This window comes from Rhinopithecus roxellana, chromosome 2 (assembly GCF_007565055.1).
Source record: "Rhinopithecus roxellana isolate Shanxi Qingling chromosome 2, ASM756505v1, whole genome shotgun sequence".
Taxonomy (NCBI): domain Eukaryota; kingdom Metazoa; phylum Chordata; class Mammalia; order Primates; family Cercopithecidae; genus Rhinopithecus; species Rhinopithecus roxellana.
The window spans coordinates 51,881,692-51,899,331 of record NC_044550.1 but is presented as its reverse complement, the minus strand read 5'-3'; the positions used below and the strand labels follow the sequence as shown (position 1 = coordinate 51,899,331).

Below are 17,640 nucleotides of genomic sequence, written 5' to 3'. Positions count from 1 at the left end.
AAGGCAAAAAGCTTAAGTGTCTTGCTTTAGGTTACATAATGCAGCTAGTGATAGAATTAAGTGTTTTATAAGTTGCTTGATTATAAATCAATTCATGACCTCATTTAAAAAATACTTACTGCTAGTGTAGAGGATTTTTGCTAGGGTCATTTCCAGTGTAGCTCCACGGCTTCCTTCACCAATCATGTGCAACTTCGAGATTTTAAAAAAAAAGGCAGAGAAGTAAATCTTCATATGATGCTCATATAAAACATGCATATATTCATATGAAATTTGTAAAGAGTTCCTTATAACTCAAGTATTTTGAATATAACAACTATAATACATGTATATTATTTCACTGGTATTTAGGATAATGAGCTTTTCGTACAAAATCCTTATAAATCAGGGATTCATAAGTACTATTAAAAAATTTTTTTTTTTGAAATGGAGTTTGGCTCTTGACCCCCAGGCTGGAGTGCAATGGTGTGATCTTGGCTCACTGCAACATCCACCTCCTGGGTTAAAGTGATTCTCCTGCCTCAGCCTCCCGAGTGGCAGGGATTACAGGCGCCCACCACCACGCCCAGCTAATTTTTGTATTTTTAGTAGAGACGGGGTTTCATCTGTTGGCCAGGCTGGTCTCGAACTCCTGACCTCAAGTGATTCACCTGCCTCGGCCTCCCAAAGTGCTAGGATTACAGGTGTGAGCCACCACGCCTGGCCTATAAAATTGTATACTACACACATATGTGTTCACACTTTAAGAAACACTTGACACAAAACCAAATTTAAGATTATCAAGCATAGAATGTCTTCCCCTATATTGTCTATATGTTAAAATAAATTTATTTTTATAGAGGTACTAAGGTACTAAGCAGATCCACACAATAACCAGAATAATAAATATTTAGTATAATAAAAATGTTGACAAATTATAAAAGTATTAACCAACCTCGTCTACAACAACCAGACCCAGACTGTCAATTCTTCCACTTTCAATCAAGGAGTTCACCAAGCTATGTCCTTTTTCAATAGTGGCAATATATAGTGATTTCTTTTCCCTTCTTTTAGTTGGAGGAAATCTTCCTTTGCTTCCAGCATATTCTTCAACAAAGAAACCGAGTTCTACACCAAAACTTGACAAACCTGAAATCTAGAATATTAGTTACAATAAAGAAAAACAGGCCAGGCATCGTGGCCAATGCCTGTAATCCCAGCACCTTGGGAGGCTGAGGTGGGAAGATCAGTTGAGCCCAGGAGGGTGAGACCAGCCTGGGCAACACAGTGAGCCCTCATCTCTATAAAAAATAAAAAATTAGCTGGCCATCGTGGCGCAGGCCTGTAGTCTCAGCTACTCGGGAAGCTGAGGTGGGAGGATTCCTTGAGCCCAGGGAATTGAGGCTGCAGTAAGCCTTGGTCATGCCACTGCACTCCAGCCTAGGCGACAGAGCAAGACCCTGACTCAAAAATAAATAAATAAATAAATAAATAAATAAATAAATAAATAAAATAAAACCAAAAAACACAGATTAAAAACTCCATTAGATGTTCATGGGGTTCAAAAAAGCTTGTAGTGTTTAATACCCATCAAGTAGTGTTTAATACCCATCAACAGGAACAAGGTCACAGGTAAGACATACATAAAAAATGCTGTAATGTCTTTGCAAAACAAATGCAACTTCTAAAATACATGTGAAAATAAATTTCAACTGTCTCCTTTGATGTCAAAAAGCACCAGGGGCATTGTGGCTCATGCCTGTAATCTCAGCATTTTAGGAGGCTGAGGCAGGTGGATCCCTTGAGGTCAGGCGTTTTAGATCAGCCTGACTAACATGGTGAGACACCATCTCTACTAAAATTACAAAAATTAGCCGGGCGTGGTGGCGTGTGCCTGAGATTCTGGCTGCTGGGTGGGGGGGGGGGCGGCATGAGAATTGCTTGAGCCTGGGGGCAGAAGTTGCAGTGAGCTGAGATCATACCATTGTACTTCAGCCTGAGCGACAGAGCAAGACTGTCAAAAAAAAAAGAAAAAAAAAAAGGATCAGAATAACTCATTTTAATAATAGTTTCTGCTTGAAAAAGCTAGGTAAGGCCGGGCACAGTGGCTCACACCTGTAATCCCAGCACTTTGGGAGGCCAGAGTGGGAGGATCACTTCAGGTCAGAAGTTCGAGAACAGCCCATCCAACATGATGAAAACCCATCTCTACTAAATACAAAAAGTAGCCCGGTGCGGTGGCGCACGTCTACAATCCCAGCTACTTGGGAGGCTGAGGCAGGAGAATCACTTGAACCCAAGAGGCAGAGGTTACAGTGAGCAGAGATTGTGCCACTGCATTCCAGCCTGGGCAACAGAGGGAGACTCCATCTCAAAAAAGAAAAAGCAGGGTAAACAGTATTAGAACATTTAAGATGATGTTTAATCCAATAGTTCAGAAAATGTAAAACTTTCAGCAAGAGGTAATTAGTATTTGAAGAGATTTTAAGTAGTGTATACTACTTTTATATATCCTAAAAATATTAATTCTCCATCAAGAGATACTTCTCACCGGGTGCAGTGGCTCATGCCTGTAATCCTAGCACTTTGGGAGGCTGAGGTGGGTGGATCACTGGAGATGAGGAGTTTGAGACCAGCCTGGCCAACATGGTGAAACCCCATCTGTACTAAAAATACAAAAATTAGCTGGGCATGGTGGCACAGGCCTATAATCCCAGCTAGTCGGGAGGCTGAGGCAGGAGAATTGCTTGAACCTGGGAGGCGGAGGTTGCAATGAGCCAAGATCGTGCCACTGCACTCTAGCCTGGGTGACACAGCAAGACTCCATCTCAATAAATAAATAAATAAATAAACAAATAAATAAATAAAATTAAAAAAAAAGAGGTACTTCCCAACAATACAAAGTTATTACATTTAGGCTAGTTCTCAGATCTTAATGTCAAAGTATTAGCAAATAACATTTGTTTTAAAACACACACACACACCTTTTCTTGGACAATTGCCACATATGGAAGAATCATTAAAACATCTTTCCGACAGCAAAGCAGTTCTTGTAGCATTAAAATCTCAGCCACGAGGGTTTTTCCACCACTTGTTGGCAATGAATATATTAAATTTTTTCTTTCTTGCACAGAATTCAATGTTAAACAAGTATGTTGCCATTCTGTGGAATTAAAAAAAAAAGGCATTATTTTCTCCTTCCAAACTTTGAAACTCAAAAGTTTTCTAGGAAAAAAATTAAATCAAAAAAAAAAAAAAGAAAAAAATCAAATCCCAGGCCGGTTGCAGTGGCTCAAGCCTGTAATCCCAGCACTTTGGGAGGCCGAGATGGGCAGATCACGAGGTCAGGAGATCAAGACCATCCTGGCTAACACGGTGAAACCCCATCTCTACTAAAAAATACAAAAAACTAGCCTGGCGAGATGGCGGGCACCTGTAGTCCCAGCTACTCGGGAGGCTGAGGCAGGAGAATGGTGTAAACCCGGGAGGCGGAGCTTGCAGTGAGCTGAGATCTGGCCACTGCACTCCAGCCTGGGCGACAGAGCGAGACTCCGTCTCAAAATAAATAAATAAATAAATAAATAAATAAATAAATAAATAAATAGAAAAAAATCAAATCCCTTCCTGTGGGGCAATCTTCTCATAAAGATAAATGTAATTATAACCAATGTTACATGTCAAAAATCCCAAATGTGCCAAGTAGTACAGCCAGTGAGAGCCTAGTTCAGGCCTAAGCAACAAGGTGGGCAACCAGCCCATTCATTCACCAGCTGGAGACATGGGTCCAATATTACAGCAGGGCAGGTAGCAGCCTCGTGGACAAGGAGTGCCATCTGGGATATCAGAGGAACAAAGGGACAGTACAAGGACCTATGTGAATTCTAATGTCTTCCTCTTATGTTCTGCAAGGAGATTATGTAAGCTTCCCTTCCTCATTCAGCCAAAAGCCATCTCAGAGAGAAGTACAGGGGGAGGAGGAAAACAAACCTATTAGGTTTTACACAAACAAATAAAAACTTTAACTAGCTCTCATGGAGACCTGAATTTTGAATGGGTCCAAAACCATTTTAAACGGTTAAGACTGTTTAAACTGCAAAAGACTAGAATTATTAACCGGCACGTCTAGGATTCCCACAATTAGGCAAGGTGGGATTCATGAAAATAGATCAGATCCAAGATATTATGTGAAAACTAGTATTAATTACTCTGTAGGATAATTTGACAATAAAAATCATCAAAAGTCTTTAAAGATGTGCTTCAGTGTTTTATCACTAGAAAAATGAGCAAAATATTTAAGACATTTCACAGCAGATGGCAAATGGCCAATACATAGATGGTCAAAAAGCAGCAGAAATGCAAACGGCCAATAAATACATGAGAAGATGCTCAACTGTTCTCTACTGGGTTGGCAAAATTAATTTTTAAAATAAAAAACAAATAACTACCAAAAAAGAAAAAGCCCCACACATGTAAAATCCAGAGCTGACTAACGTGGGGGAAAAACAGCCATTCTCATGTATGGTTGTGAGAACATAAACTGCTAGAATCCTTGTGGAAAGTAACCTAGTATAAAAAATAGAACTGCACATTGCCTTTGATCTGGTAGTATTACTTTTGGGATTCTACATCTACAGAACGGAAGCCAAAGCATATAAAGATTATTTGCAGGATGTTCACACAGCATTGTTGGTAGGTAACAAAGTTCCATGGTGGCGGGGGTAAAGGCTGAATGAATTATTGTACAGTCATCCAATGTGATTCTTTGCAGTTTAAAAATGAATAGTAGATGGATATATGTATGTTCAATATACAGGTAAGTATATATATATACAAAAAAAAAAAAAAGCAGATCATTGGCCCGGAGCGGCGGATCATGTCTGTAATCCCAGCACTTTGGGAGCCTAAGGCAGGAGGACCACTTGCAACCAGGATTTCAAGATGAGCCCATCTCTATTAAAAAGAAAAAAAAAAAAAGAAAGTAAGTTATATCTGAAAGACAGTTACAAGTAACTTTTGGGTGATTCCCAAATACTACAAGTGACTGTGAATATGTTCTTTAAAAATATTCCAAAAATACTTAAATTTAATATTGAATAAATGTTGAAAAATACCTCAGATGGGTATCACCCGAGTTATCAAATCAGATGTTTATGCCAAAATATAACGTAACCATAGCCACATTTTATCCAATTCAGATTTTTAAGTATAACATGACAAAATAACTAATAGTTATGAATATAATCTTCACATCAAAAACATAAATTAGCCAGGTACGATGGCTCATATCTGTAATTCCAACCCTTTGGGAGGCTGAGACAGCAGGACCGCTTGAGCCCAGGAGTTCAGGGCCAGCCTAGGCAACAAAATGATACCCTAAAAAATAAGCCGAGTAGGGTGGCATATGCCTATAGTCCCCACGACTTGGGAGGCTGAAGTGGGAGGATTGCTTGAGCCTGGGAGGTTGACGCTGTAGTGAGCCATGATCATAGATTGCCAGGTCGTACTCCTAGAGGTTCTGACGCAGTAGGTCTGGGGAAGTGTCTAAGAACACGCGCTTCAACAAATTTCCAGGTGACGTTGATGCTGCAGTGCAGGAACCACACTTGAGAACCACTGCGTTAGCTTAATAAAAAGTAGCACATGTATTTATGCTTTAATCTGTCGTGTTATTAAGCCAGATTTAGAGGTAAAAAGATTTAAAAAGTTGTTATTTACTGAAGTTCTTACTTAGAAGCTACCAGTATAATTACTGACAATCATTACCAACATTTAATTTGGCATGTCCTTAACAGAGACTCTAACTTGCAAAAAAAATTATCCCTTTTTGTAGACAAGGAACTAGGCCCAGAGTGCTAAAGTTGCATTTTTAAGTGACAACCCCCAGCAGCTGAGAACCTACCAGAGTGTACCAGGCACAGTGCTAGTTAAGAAAAAGGTGAGTTAGACAGAGCCCTGTCCTCAGGGTATTCATTCTGGCAGACTAAACAAAAACCAAGGTGCTAGGAGAAAAGCAGAGAGAAGAAAGTTAACATCTACTCCAGGGTAATACACACCATTAGCTCTTAAACCATGAACCTCACAATTTAGATTCTTGTAGAGTCTTTTATCAGACTTTGTTTCCTGTAGTTCTGCTCCAACCTGATTGTCTTCTCCCTAAGAACCCAAGTTTTCATATCATTCGTAAGATCCTAACAGGAGTTCCAGAAAACTTATGAAGTGGAAAGTTGATGGGTTGACGTTCCAGTATGGCAACAACTGTCCCTTATTTGTCTAAAATGTATGCAAGGACCCTGGATTTTTGAAAAACATTACAAGATAACCTTCTTAATATTACTGTTTCTTTGCACTTAAAACAAGCTTGTCCAACCCACGGCCCTCATGAGGCCCAGAATGGCTTTGAATGCAGCCCAACACAAATTTGTAAACTTTTGTAAAACATTACGAGATTTTTTTTCCAATTTTTTTTTTCTTAGCTCATCAGCTATTGTTCATTAGTGTATTTTAACTGTGGCTCAAGACAATACTTTTTCCAATGTGGCCCAAGGAAGCCAAAAGATTGGACAATACTGACTTAAAACTTAATTGCAGCTGTCTTTAAAGATGTCTAGTTTTGGGAGAGGCAGCACAAGGCACAGCATCTGGGTGGTGGTGGGGATGCGCCCGTGGGGAGAGGTGGTGAAGGGGGAAAGATGTTTGGTTTAATCAACAATATTACTAATATGGACTTCCTTCACTCAAGACATGTGAGTGTCCAAGACATACTGCAACAGCTAAGTTTTGGTAGAGAAGACAGAGTCAGCCAAGAAAATACAAGCTAAAAAAACTGAGGATCTACTAGACAATCGGAGTCAAAAAACAGGAGTGGTTTTAAGGATATCCAGAAACAAGAATTTCACGAAGGGTGTAGTCAATAGCATCAGGGAAGTTATTGACAAGTCAGGGAAGGTAAACATTAAAAGAAACAGTGTTTAGATGTCTTAGTCATCAGATCTTAAGTGAGAGCACAGAACCCAGAATTAGAGTGGGTAATTTACTAAAGTTCTTACAAGCTACCAATATAATTACTGAAAATCATTACCAACATCTAATTTGGCATGTCTTTGAACCAGAATCTAACTTGCCTAACAATTTATTATCCCTTTCTTATAGATGAGGAATTAGAGGAATTATGTGAGATTAGGAAACAGAAAGGAAAACTGGTTTGATAAGTGTGACTGTGAGGGAAGGAAAGAGGTTGACTGGTAACAGGATAGGTAGGAATGGAAGGGGTTGAGAGATCACTAATACTTTGTTTTGAAAATGAGAAATAGTATGGACCATGAAAGCATTTGCTTCTATTGACTTGCACTAATATTATGGTAATGATAGGAAAAAAATTTTTTTATTCCAGCAATAAGCGTTACCATATAATTTTTCAATTCCCTTGAACTGGGCATAAAGGTCTCTCACTTTGCTGGGTAATGAATAAAAAGGACCAAGGTCATTTGATGATGACTCAATTGTTTTCTTAGCAACATTAATTTCCTCAGATAGGAGAGTGTCTTTGAGCTGTTTACTTCTAGAAAATATTGGTGTCTGGGCCTTGGCATTTCCAGTCATGGCACTTTTTAGATGATCTTTAATACTTTTTCTCCTGTTCATATCCGAACTAATTCTGACTTTGGAAGAGTCCTCATCATTTTGCTGGCGTTGCTCTATGCAATTATGGGGCAGTTCCTCATTCACAGTGTTGTGAGAGGATGACTTCCAATCCCTTTCTTTCATAGAACAATTGCCCAAATCATTTGAAGAGTTCTGTAAATTTTCAAAGTATATAGCCTGTGAGGAAGGTACATCATACAAAAGATCAGCTCCAGGTTCAACAGTGACACCTTCATATCCACTCTGGTTCTCTGTGTGCTTATCAGTTTGTAATTCAGTAAGATTGCCTATGGTAGTAATGCTGAGTTTATTTTTGATACTTTCTGAGTAAAGATTTTCAGTGGCAAAGTCTGTAGCATGTTTCTTATGTTCAGGGAGTTGCATATATTTTTGTTCCAGGTCGTCAACTTGAGCTATAAAGGAGTTTTCAGTAAAGCTATCATAGTCACCAAACATGTCCTCTTCACTGTCATTATGCTGCAAAGAGAACAAAAACTCTTATGGTCAATTCCAGTTTCATTAAGAATAAAAGCTTCACCAGCCTGGCCAACATGGTCAAACCCAGTCTCTACAGAAAATACAAAAATTAGCTGGGCACAGTGGCACGCTCCAGTAGCCCCAGCTACTTAGAGGCTGAGGCATATGAATTGCTGGGAAGCGGAGGTTGCGGTGAGCCGAGATTGTGCCACTGCACTCCAGCCTGGGCAACAGAGTGGGACTCTGTCTCAAAAAAAAAAAAGAAAAAAACCCCAAAAAACACTTCAGTCTAGGGCTGTACCAAGTATATAATTATATGGTCATATATGGATCACAGACCTATATGTAAATAGATATCATCACCAATTTACAGCTGAAGAAATGGAGGCCCAAAGAGGTTAAATTACTTGGCTAAACAGCAGGTTTAGGAGTGTCACGATGATACTGAGATTCTAATTTTTGAGACAGGGTCTGGCTCTGTCACCCAGGCTGGAGTGCAGTGGCACTTTTTTTTTTTTTTTTTTTAATAGAGACTGGGTCTCTATTGACTAGGCTGGTTTTGAACTCGAACTTCTGGGCTTAAGTGATCCTCCCATCTCGGCTTCCTAAAGCACTGGGATTATAGGCATGAGATACCACACTTGGCCAGATTCTAATTGTTAAAGCTATACTAAAACAGCAGGACGACTGCTCGACATCTACTGAAATGTCAGTGCATTCGAAGTTTCTGATAACTGCAGCGCTTCCCTCCCAGACTACAATCTACAGAGACTGGCCTGTAACAGAAACATGGTTGTACCCCTAGACACTCCAAGGAGTTCCTAGGAATTTGGAATTGAGACTGATAATCTGAAAACTGACTTGGAGTGGTCTACTACACATTAGAAACACAAACCTGGAGGCAGCAATATAATAAAGTGATCACGACAACAGGATTTGGAGCAAGAACTGTAGTATCTCAACTTTTCAGGGCCTGATTACTGTTGTAAAATCTAGACAATGTAACTAGTTTAACATAATGGGTCTTCAATAAACAGCAGATTTTATTTGTACAGTAGGAGCTGCAGTTATTTGGAAGCCTAGATTTGTGTCTCCGTCAGCCACTTATTTGCTGCGTGTACAACTTTTATGTATCGGGGTTTACATTTCATATTTATATAGAGGCAATCAATACCTCCTAAGTGCCGATTAACAGTGGTAAAGTAAACGAAGGCAATAAAACTGGTCAACTCTTTGCATCCGGGAAGGATGCCAAAGTTTGCAGTTTCAAGTTCCAAGCCCTTCGTACCTGGTCTCCCACCCCTCTGTCAATGGGCATGCGACGTAGGAGGTCCGGGTTTGTACCACCACCTCCAAGGATGAGACATTCGGGGGAATCTGAGAGTAGAAGGGGCTGTACCTCGACCCGCAGTACGCCCGCGGTTTTCCGCCTCCTGTTCTCAGCCACCATTTCCTCCTCTTCTTTCCCCTCATCTCCGGGCTCGAGCTCGGCCGCAGTGGGACCGACAAAAATGCACCCCAGGCTTGGACGGTTCCTTTTGGGGAGAGACACCCGCCGGCGGATGCGGGAACCACCTTCATCCATGGCAAGGATCCAAGGCCCTATTCAGACGTCGTTCTCAGTGACCCAGACGCTAAACCCAAATGGAAAGGAGAGTGGGAGGCCAGCGCCCGCTTCTACATCCACCTTGAGAAAAGACCCCAAGTTAGTTCTCTGGGCTCGCGGACCGGAAGCAAGCACAAACTTCTACGTTCTCGTTGTCCAATCATAAGCCTCACGTGACCTGCATCATAGCGAGGGCTAGAACAGAAAGGTGCTGCGCATGCGTATTGAAAAACCTCACCTACTCTCGCGGGTCCTCAGCGTTCTCCTGCGGAACCTTTGAACGGCGTACTCGAGCCCACAGGGGAAAAGCAGCGGAAGGGGTCTTTCGGACCGATTCGAAACGAAAGGAAGCGGAACAAACGCGGAACCATGGCCGCTATGGTTGCTGTTTGCGGTGGTCTAGGGAGGAAGAAGTTGACACGCCTGGTAACGGCTGCTGTCAGCCTTACACATCCCGGGACTCACACGGGTAAAGTCTCCATATTCTATGCTCCGTTGTAGCGTTGCAGGCATTAACCTTAGTCCTAATAGTTGGTGGAGTCGTCCCTGTTAGCAAAACGACTCTGGTTTCTAGGCGATTACGTTTCTCCAAGATGGTTGGGAATCTGTAATCGCCTTTGACTGTTTTAGAGTCGTCTAATCCACTCCTTTCTTTAAACGTATGAGGAAGCTAGAGTGGTTCTTAAAAAGCAGAGACTTTCCTAAGATCTCTGGATAATCTTAGTGAGGAAGGGCCATTTCCAGAGTCGCCCAGCGGCAAATTCCAGTTGTCTAAGGTCCCCAAACAAAATTGTGTAATTTTTGCTATTTTATCTTCTCTGTTTCTCTATAAATTCTGGGACGGGTCTGTTACTCATTTTCTTTTTGGTATGACAGTGCCTGTTGCTTCTCCTGTAAGAATGTGCATTTTTTCTCTAACCATGGAATGAAGGGAAAATAAATGTCAGAGAGCAGGTATGGGCGGGAAAATACGTGCTTTTTCCCCAAAGTCCTGGAAAGCACACCCATGTTGAGTCTTACTCTGTCCCAAATATAAAGGTTTTTAACCAGTCATTCTGAATATAATGAATACAAAACCTTTAATATCGTGTCCCTTAATTCATCCTGTCTCCATAAAAACAAAAATCTTTAGCTATTCAGCTACGAAGAAGAAATAGTTAATTGCTGTTTCTGTTTAATCACAGTGCTTTGGAGAAGAGGTTGTTCACAATATAAACAGGTATCCAGCAACGAGGACCTGGTAAGAATTTTTTTTTTCTATTAGTAAGGCATTTGCAAATATGACCAAATTTTTTTTCCTTTTTAAAACGATAACTGGTATTAGACTCTAACATCTTTTATTTTAGCTACTTGAATAGAGTTCTGCTGTAGGACAAAACAATTAGATAATTACTCTGAGTTAAGAAATGATGATGAATTGATTGTAGTCAGTTGAGTTTTGAACTAGGGGAATTCCTAGATTAGAAGCAAAGCTGCTATAATACCGTATTTTTCTTCCTAGATCTTAAATTTAAGGATATGTGATTTGGGAATCGTTTTTTTTACATAGCCCTTTGTAAGCAAATGATTTGGGAATTTTAAAAGGTAGTTTGGGTGAGCAGAATTTTAGATAACTGAAAAGAGACTGTACAAAGCTTAGCTATAGGTTGGCTATAGTATTAGCATGGACTTGAAAGCACAGGTTCTTACTACATGCAAAGGTACTTTGACACTAATCAGACCATACAAAGCACTTGGCACAGAGCTGAAGAGTAGTCATGTGAGCTGAATGTAAATGGGAAAGTTTGAAGAATTGGGAAAAACAAAAGAACTTGTCTAGTTTCTCTGAGCATCTGTCTTGGTAATCTAATCCACGCACCATACTTTAAGAAAGTAAAGGGACATTATTCCTTTTTCAGTTCATAAATCCCACTTTAATCAAAGTTATGGATCCTTTCCACAGAAAAAGGCACAAAGTTCCATTCATTTGAAGTTTTGCATACAATTACAGGGAGTCATGGGCTTCAGAGCCATTTCTAGATTAAGAACTTCTATCCTGGAGACAGCCATACTGACGGTAGGAGGGAGGCACTGTGGCAGAAGCATTAGGGCAATAGTGGTAACAGAAAAGCCAAAAAGGCTAATGCAAACTTATATAGTAGCCTGGGGTGATAAAGTCAAACAACCTTTTATTACAGTAAGTCATGGGCCATTATGTATAAAAATAGTGAAAAAATACTTGATAGAGACATGGGGATGGATAAATTAGGGATTGCACTCATTTAAGAATGCCGTATGTTATCTATTGTAAGTTTTCTTAAATCTAAAAAGTTTTTCATTATCTACAATCTGAGCAAAGCATTGGAGCAATCACTTTATCAGACATCATTTTTGTTCTGCCATAAACTCTTTTATTCTACAAAGATTGTACTTTATTCCAGAATCTTCCCATTAGTTCATTTGTAGGCTAAACTGAAACAAAATAAAGTGCTTATATAAAATATGTACACAGTAAGAAAGGTATAACTAATCATTTGAATGGATTTGAATGTAGAATAGTAACCTTTTAAAATTCAGAATTAACACATCCTATTATCACACTTTTCGTTTTTTTCCCTAGCCCATTACAATGGAAAATCCTTATAAAGAACCTCTTAAGAAATGTATCTTGTGTGGAAAGCGTGTAGATTATAAGAATGTACAGGTGAGATCTGGTTTTACTTCACTATATTTTAGGGTTTTTCTTCTGATCTGCTTAAAGAGAATCAAGTCAGTTTATAGCAGGCTTTTGTAGAGGTGACTTTTAGCAACTTCGTAATTTCAAATTTGGTTATAATTCTATGTATAAGCGTATCTCTGTTTTATTCAAGTAAAAGCACCTTGGCTTTCCCCCACTTACTATTATTTCCACTCTGTTTTTTTCACTACACCAAACATCTTAATAGCTCACTGTAATTTTTTTTTTTTTTTTTGACAGAGTTAAAATTCTGTCAAAGTTCTCAATTGGGGAGGGTCAGAACTTTGGAAAAAGCTCATCTGGTGAAGCTGATCTCTTTACCTCACCACCCATATCACTGATTCACATATTACTTATCTCTTGTCTAACTCTCAGCAAGTTAGAAGTTGCAAATTTGGGGCAAATGAATAGCACTACAATTCTGTATGGTGGCCGGGTGCGGTGGCTCACGCCTGTAATCCTAGCACTTTGGGAGACCAAGGCGGGCGGATCACCTGAGGTCAGGATTTTGAGACCAACCTGGCCAACGTGGTGAAACCCTGTCTCTATTAAAAATACAAAAATTAGCTGAGTGTGGTGGTGCATGCCTGTAATCGCAGCTACTTGGGAGGCTGAGGCAGGAGAATCGCTTGAACCCAGAAGGCAGAGGTTGCAGTGAGCCGAGATCGTGCCATTGCACTCCAGCCTGGGTGATGAGAACGAAACTGTCAAAAAAAAAAAAAAAAAATTCTGTATGTTGACAATAGTATAAGGTGATAGCTGCCTTTGAGAGAGAACCAAGAAATTACAGAAACACACATACTAGGAAGATTATACAAAGTGCCAATAATAATGACTGGCACCTAGAAAGTTCTAAAAAAGTATTTAAGTAAAACATAAATTATAGCAAATGCCTGGTATACTTGTAACTCTGGAAAATCTCATTACCCTCTGATAATTTATCTTAATGATTATTATCAGAGGGTAATGTGATAGCTTGTCATAATAGATGAAATTTTTTAGTAGCTTGTTTCAAGCAATATTTTAGAAAAGTATCTGTGGAAGTCAAGAAAACAGATTTAACATTGAATGAATATGCTGATTAATCTGCTATTTAATTATATATAGACTTTTGACACACTGGATAGAAATATTTAAAAGGTAACAAGATGGATAACAATATTTTTTCTCATATTTTATGAAATATGTCTGAAATGTAAAGCTTTATATAACTTGAAGGTTGTTTTTTGAAATTTACACATTCAGAAATAAATAACAAATGCTTTTTTTTCCCCTCCGAATAAAACTCCAAAACAGCTTTTGTCCCAGTTTGTTTCTCCATTTACTGGATGCATTTACGGAAGGCACATTACAGGTATTTTGTTTTTTATCATGGGAATATAAATGTAGATAAGAATTATATCAATCTATTTCTGTCATTTAAGAAAACTGTCAAATTTTCAAATTGTGCTATAAATTACTACTAGATCAGATACTACAGGGACTAGAGCTGGTTACTATGAAAAAGCCTCCTAGGCCAAGGGGATTATTATTTTGCTGTCTTATGCAGAGTTAACTATATAGAAAACTTGGGCTTTACAAAACTGTTGGTGTTTTGGAAGATCCTATAATCATTCCTAGATTGATACTTAAACTTGGTGTCAGCAAACTGTGGCCCATAGGTCAAATCCGACCTGCCCCCTTTTTATCTTGATCAGGTTCATCATATACAAATGCCACTTATTTTTTGAGATGGAATCTTACTCTGTCACCCAGGCTAGAGTGCACTAGCACAATCTCGGCTCACTGCAACCTCTGCCTCCTGGGTTCAAGCGATTCTCATGCCTCAGCCTCCTGAGTAGCTGGGATTATAGGCATGCACCACCATGCCTGGCTAATTTTTGTATTTTTAGTAGAGATGGGGTTTCTCCATGTTGGCCAGGCTGGTCTTGAACTCCTTACCTCAGGTGATCCACCCACCTAGGCCTCCCAAAGTGCTGAGATTATAGGCATGAGCCACTGTGCCCAACCCCACTTGTTTTTGTAGTTTTGTTTACATAGTGCCATATGGTGGTTTTCAAGCTACAACAGCAGAGTTGAGTGGTGGTGATGGAGACTATATGGCCCAGAAATCCTAGAATATTATTATTCTGGCCCTTGACAAAAATGATTTACCAACCCTTGACTTAAAAACTTGTTGAGCCTGGGTGTGGTGGTTCACGCCTGTAATCCCAGCACTTTGGGAGGCTGAGGTGGGCGGATCACCTGAGGTGAGGAGTTCAGGACCAGCCTGGCCAGTATGCTGAAACCCTGTCTCTATTACAAATACAAAAAAATTAGCCGGGTGTGGTGGTGCACACCTGTAATCCCAGTTACTGAGGAGGCTGAGGCAAGATAATTGCTTGAGCCTGGGTGGCGGAGGTTGCAGTGAGGCAAGGGTGCGCCTCACTACTCCAGCGAGACTGTCTCAAAAAAAAAAAATTGCAAACTTTAAATATTGACATTTTTTATGAATAAGAAAGCTTTTTATTTTACAGGTCTTTGTGGGAAGAAACAGAAAGAAATCACAAAAGCAATTAAGAGAGCTCAAATACTGGGTAAGAAAGAACACCTCAACAACTGAATTGAGCTAGCTGAAGTTTTGCTCATTATGTTTTGTCAAGAACTTTAATTATCTCTTTACAGGGTTCATGCCAGTTACATACAAGGATCCTGCATATCTCAAGGACCCTAAAGTTTGTAACATCAGATATAGAGAATAAATTATATCACGTTTCCACCAATAAACTTATTTTACAGTAAGTGGTTGTATGATGCCAATATTGACTCAAACCAAACTTTGGATAGAAAAGTGTTTGAGGAATGAGGTAAAGAATGACAGTTCCCTTCATACCAATGTCCATTAAGCAGATTGCTTATTTAAAATGTTAACACTCATCACATTTTACATATGTTGAATAAAAGTGGTTCTGTGTGATTTTCATTTGTATCTGATCCCCAAATAGCTCATACAATAATCCATTCAATTGAATGGAATTAAAACTGCTCAGAATGATTTTTCAACTAGCAAATGTAAGTATGCCTGGTTAAAGTATCTTCCCTTTGTAGAAATGTTACATTGGGATGGATAGTGGTGTTGTCACAGGAGGACAAAATATTCCTAAACAAGTCTATCCTCAAACCAGTATTGTCTTTTACATAAAGATGATTTACACCTAATAGACATTGAATATGATAGACATGTATGTATATATGTATCAATTCTGAGTTCCACTGGCCTATCCCAAATACACTGGATTACCAGGCTTGTACTGTATTCAAAATGATGGATTTGCTAAATTTCGTGCAGGGGACTCTAGGGGAGAGGTTTGTGTTGCATTATAGTTGTGTAGTAATTAAGGCTGCCAGATTTAGCAAGTACAAATGTAGGACAAATTTAAATTTTAGATGATGTTTTGCAAATTTATTGCATGGTATCCAGCATTTTATCTGGCAACTCTAGCCATAACGTACCTTTTTCATATAAATTTCCTTCCATATTGTGAAAATAAGGCTATTCTTGCTTTTCCAATATTTTTCTTTTTTAATAGAGATGGGTCTCAATACGTTGCCCAGGCTGGTCTCTAACTCCTGGCGTCAATCCTCCTGCCTTGTCTTCCCTAAGTGCTGGGATTACAGGTGTGAGCCACTGTGCCTAGTCTCACTTTTCCAATTCTAAAGAATGTTTCTGTGTAAGTCTTCCCCTCAACAACTTAGTGAAAGGTGAAAAAAAGGTTTGGAAATAAAAGCATCTCATGTTTGAAAAAGCACTTTGTGAAATAAATGCACTAAGACTTATCTGTGTACTACTGCAAACAGGTGAACACAGTAAAAACAAACGAACTTACTGCAAGTAGCTCAACATAGTAAAAACAATAGAAATGTTTGGCTTTACCCATCAGCCAAATAAAAAAAAAAATCTCCTTTTAAGGTTAAAAGGATCAAAATGTAGGAGACCGTGAATATTCACCAAAACCTTTCATCTTCTCAATTTCTTCATCCGTTTCTGGGCTGCTCATTTTGGACGCTTTATCTTGGTTACTACTATCAGTATCTGTTTTAGATCGTTTATCTTGTGTATCTAACAACCGTGATCTTTTGAATTGCCATCTGTCATCTAAGTCTAAGGCTTTATGCTTAATGATTTGTGGTGTACTAGCTGAACTAGCTTCAGGAATGTCAGTGTGTTCTACCATTAAGGTCAGATTGTCTACTACATCGAGGTGGTGGCTGATGTTACAGCTACTTTTAGAAACATGTCTACTTTTTAAAGACATAACACATGAATGAAGAAATTCAGAATTTGGAAAAAAGGTCCGTAATGCTTGACAAAGAAAAATATTCTCCTGAGGGTCTTTTTGGATGTTCTTCTCTCCTAAACAAAATAGAGTAACAGTTCAACATTCAACATTTCTTCTACAAAGCTTTTATAATTATTTGTAAGTAAAACTAAGTCAAGAAGATTTTTAACAGTTTTATTATCTAAAGTAAGAATAACATACATAATTCTGAATTCTAATTTATATGCCACAGTATTCTAAGACAAAATTCAAGTTGTGTTCTTTCATGTCAGCAATATAGCTACTGTAGTATTATGTTCTTTAAAAGCATAGGAAGGGCCGAGCCTAGTGGCTCACGCCTATAATCCCAGCACTTTGGGAGGCTGAGGTGGGTGGATCACTTGAGGTCAGCAGTTGAAGATCAGCCTGGCCAACATGGTGAAACCCTGTCTCTATTAAAAATACAAAAAATTAGCTAGGCATGGTGGCAGGCACCTGGAATCCCAGCTTTTTGGGAGGCGGAGGCAGAAGAATCGCTTGAACCCAGGAGACAGAGGTTGCAGTGAGCTGAGATCACACCACTGCACTCCAACCTGGGTGACAGAGTGACACTCCATCTCAAAAAAAAATAAAAAATAAAAAATTTTAGCACAGAAAGTAGAGATGTGTTGTTTACTTACGTGCTGCCTGAATCTGTGCTCGTCTCCTTTTCTCAATTTCTCGTTTTAATCTGTTTACATCCTTTACTAGTTTATCTACTGCTTGTTCACTGTCTTCTACCTTTTTGCATATACTCTGCAAAATAAAATAATATAAGGGCATAGGTTGCGATTTCAAGCTCTGTACTAATTAGTCTGGATTCACAAATAATATAAAATCATTGGTGGTATATAATACCCAAAACTATTTGCCTTTTATATACA

At 39.2% G+C, this 17,640-nt stretch overlaps 3 protein-coding genes across 11 annotated transcripts in view; 1 reads left to right on the top strand and 2 right to left on the bottom strand.

The window, feature by feature from the left end:
• Nucleotides 1–9,878, bottom strand: part of HELQ (helicase, POLQ like) — a 49,636-nt gene extending 39,758 nt beyond the window's left edge. For 3 of the 7 annotated variants that reach the window (XM_010358960.2, XM_030915995.1, XM_030915978.1), the window contains exons 1-5: nucleotides 9,386–9,878; nucleotides 7,383–8,097; nucleotides 2,964–3,142; nucleotides 935–1,135; nucleotides 120–192 (exon numbers count right to left, since the gene is read on the bottom strand). Coding sequence is in view for 5 of the 7 variants with exons in the window: in XM_030915978.1 (XP_030771838.1) it covers nucleotides 120–192; nucleotides 935–1,135; nucleotides 2,964–3,142; nucleotides 7,383–8,097; nucleotides 9,386–9,682 (1,465 nt within the window). In the remaining 2 variants the exon portion in view is untranslated. Of the gene's footprint in view, nucleotides 1–119; nucleotides 193–934; nucleotides 1,136–1,961; nucleotides 1,993–2,963; nucleotides 3,143–7,382; nucleotides 8,098–9,385 lie in introns of those variants that run through there. The other 4 variants (XM_010358959.2, XM_030915982.1, XM_030915988.1 and 1 more) reach the window with 4 other exon arrangements.
• Nucleotides 9,879–9,929: 51 nt separating this feature from the next.
• Nucleotides 9,930–16,204, top strand: MRPS18C (mitochondrial ribosomal protein S18C). The gene is made up of 6 exons (XM_010358962.2): nucleotides 9,930–10,172; nucleotides 10,888–10,943; nucleotides 12,303–12,386; nucleotides 13,716–13,773; nucleotides 14,936–14,995; nucleotides 15,084–16,204. The coding sequence occupies exons 1-6, from the start codon at nucleotides 10,073–10,075 to the stop codon at nucleotides 15,158–15,160; spliced, it is 435 nt and encodes a 144-aa protein (XP_010357264.1). The 5' UTR covers nucleotides 9,930–10,072; the 3' UTR covers nucleotides 15,161–16,204.
• The window catches only part of ABRAXAS1 (abraxas 1, BRCA1 A complex subunit), a 25,958-nt gene continuing 20,955 nt past the window's right edge, over nucleotides 12,638–17,640 (bottom strand). For 2 of the 3 annotated variants that reach the window (XM_010358961.2, XM_030916021.1), the window contains 2 exons: nucleotides 17,398–17,512; nucleotides 14,902–16,812 (listed from right to left, as the gene is read on the bottom strand). In XM_010358961.2, coding sequence (XP_010357263.1) covers nucleotides 16,379–16,812; nucleotides 17,398–17,512 — 549 coding nt within the window. In that variant the 3' untranslated portion in view covers nucleotides 14,902–16,378. Of the gene's footprint in view, nucleotides 13,124–14,901; nucleotides 16,813–17,397; nucleotides 17,513–17,640 lie in introns of those variants that run through there. The other variant, XM_030916010.1, reaches the window with a different exon arrangement.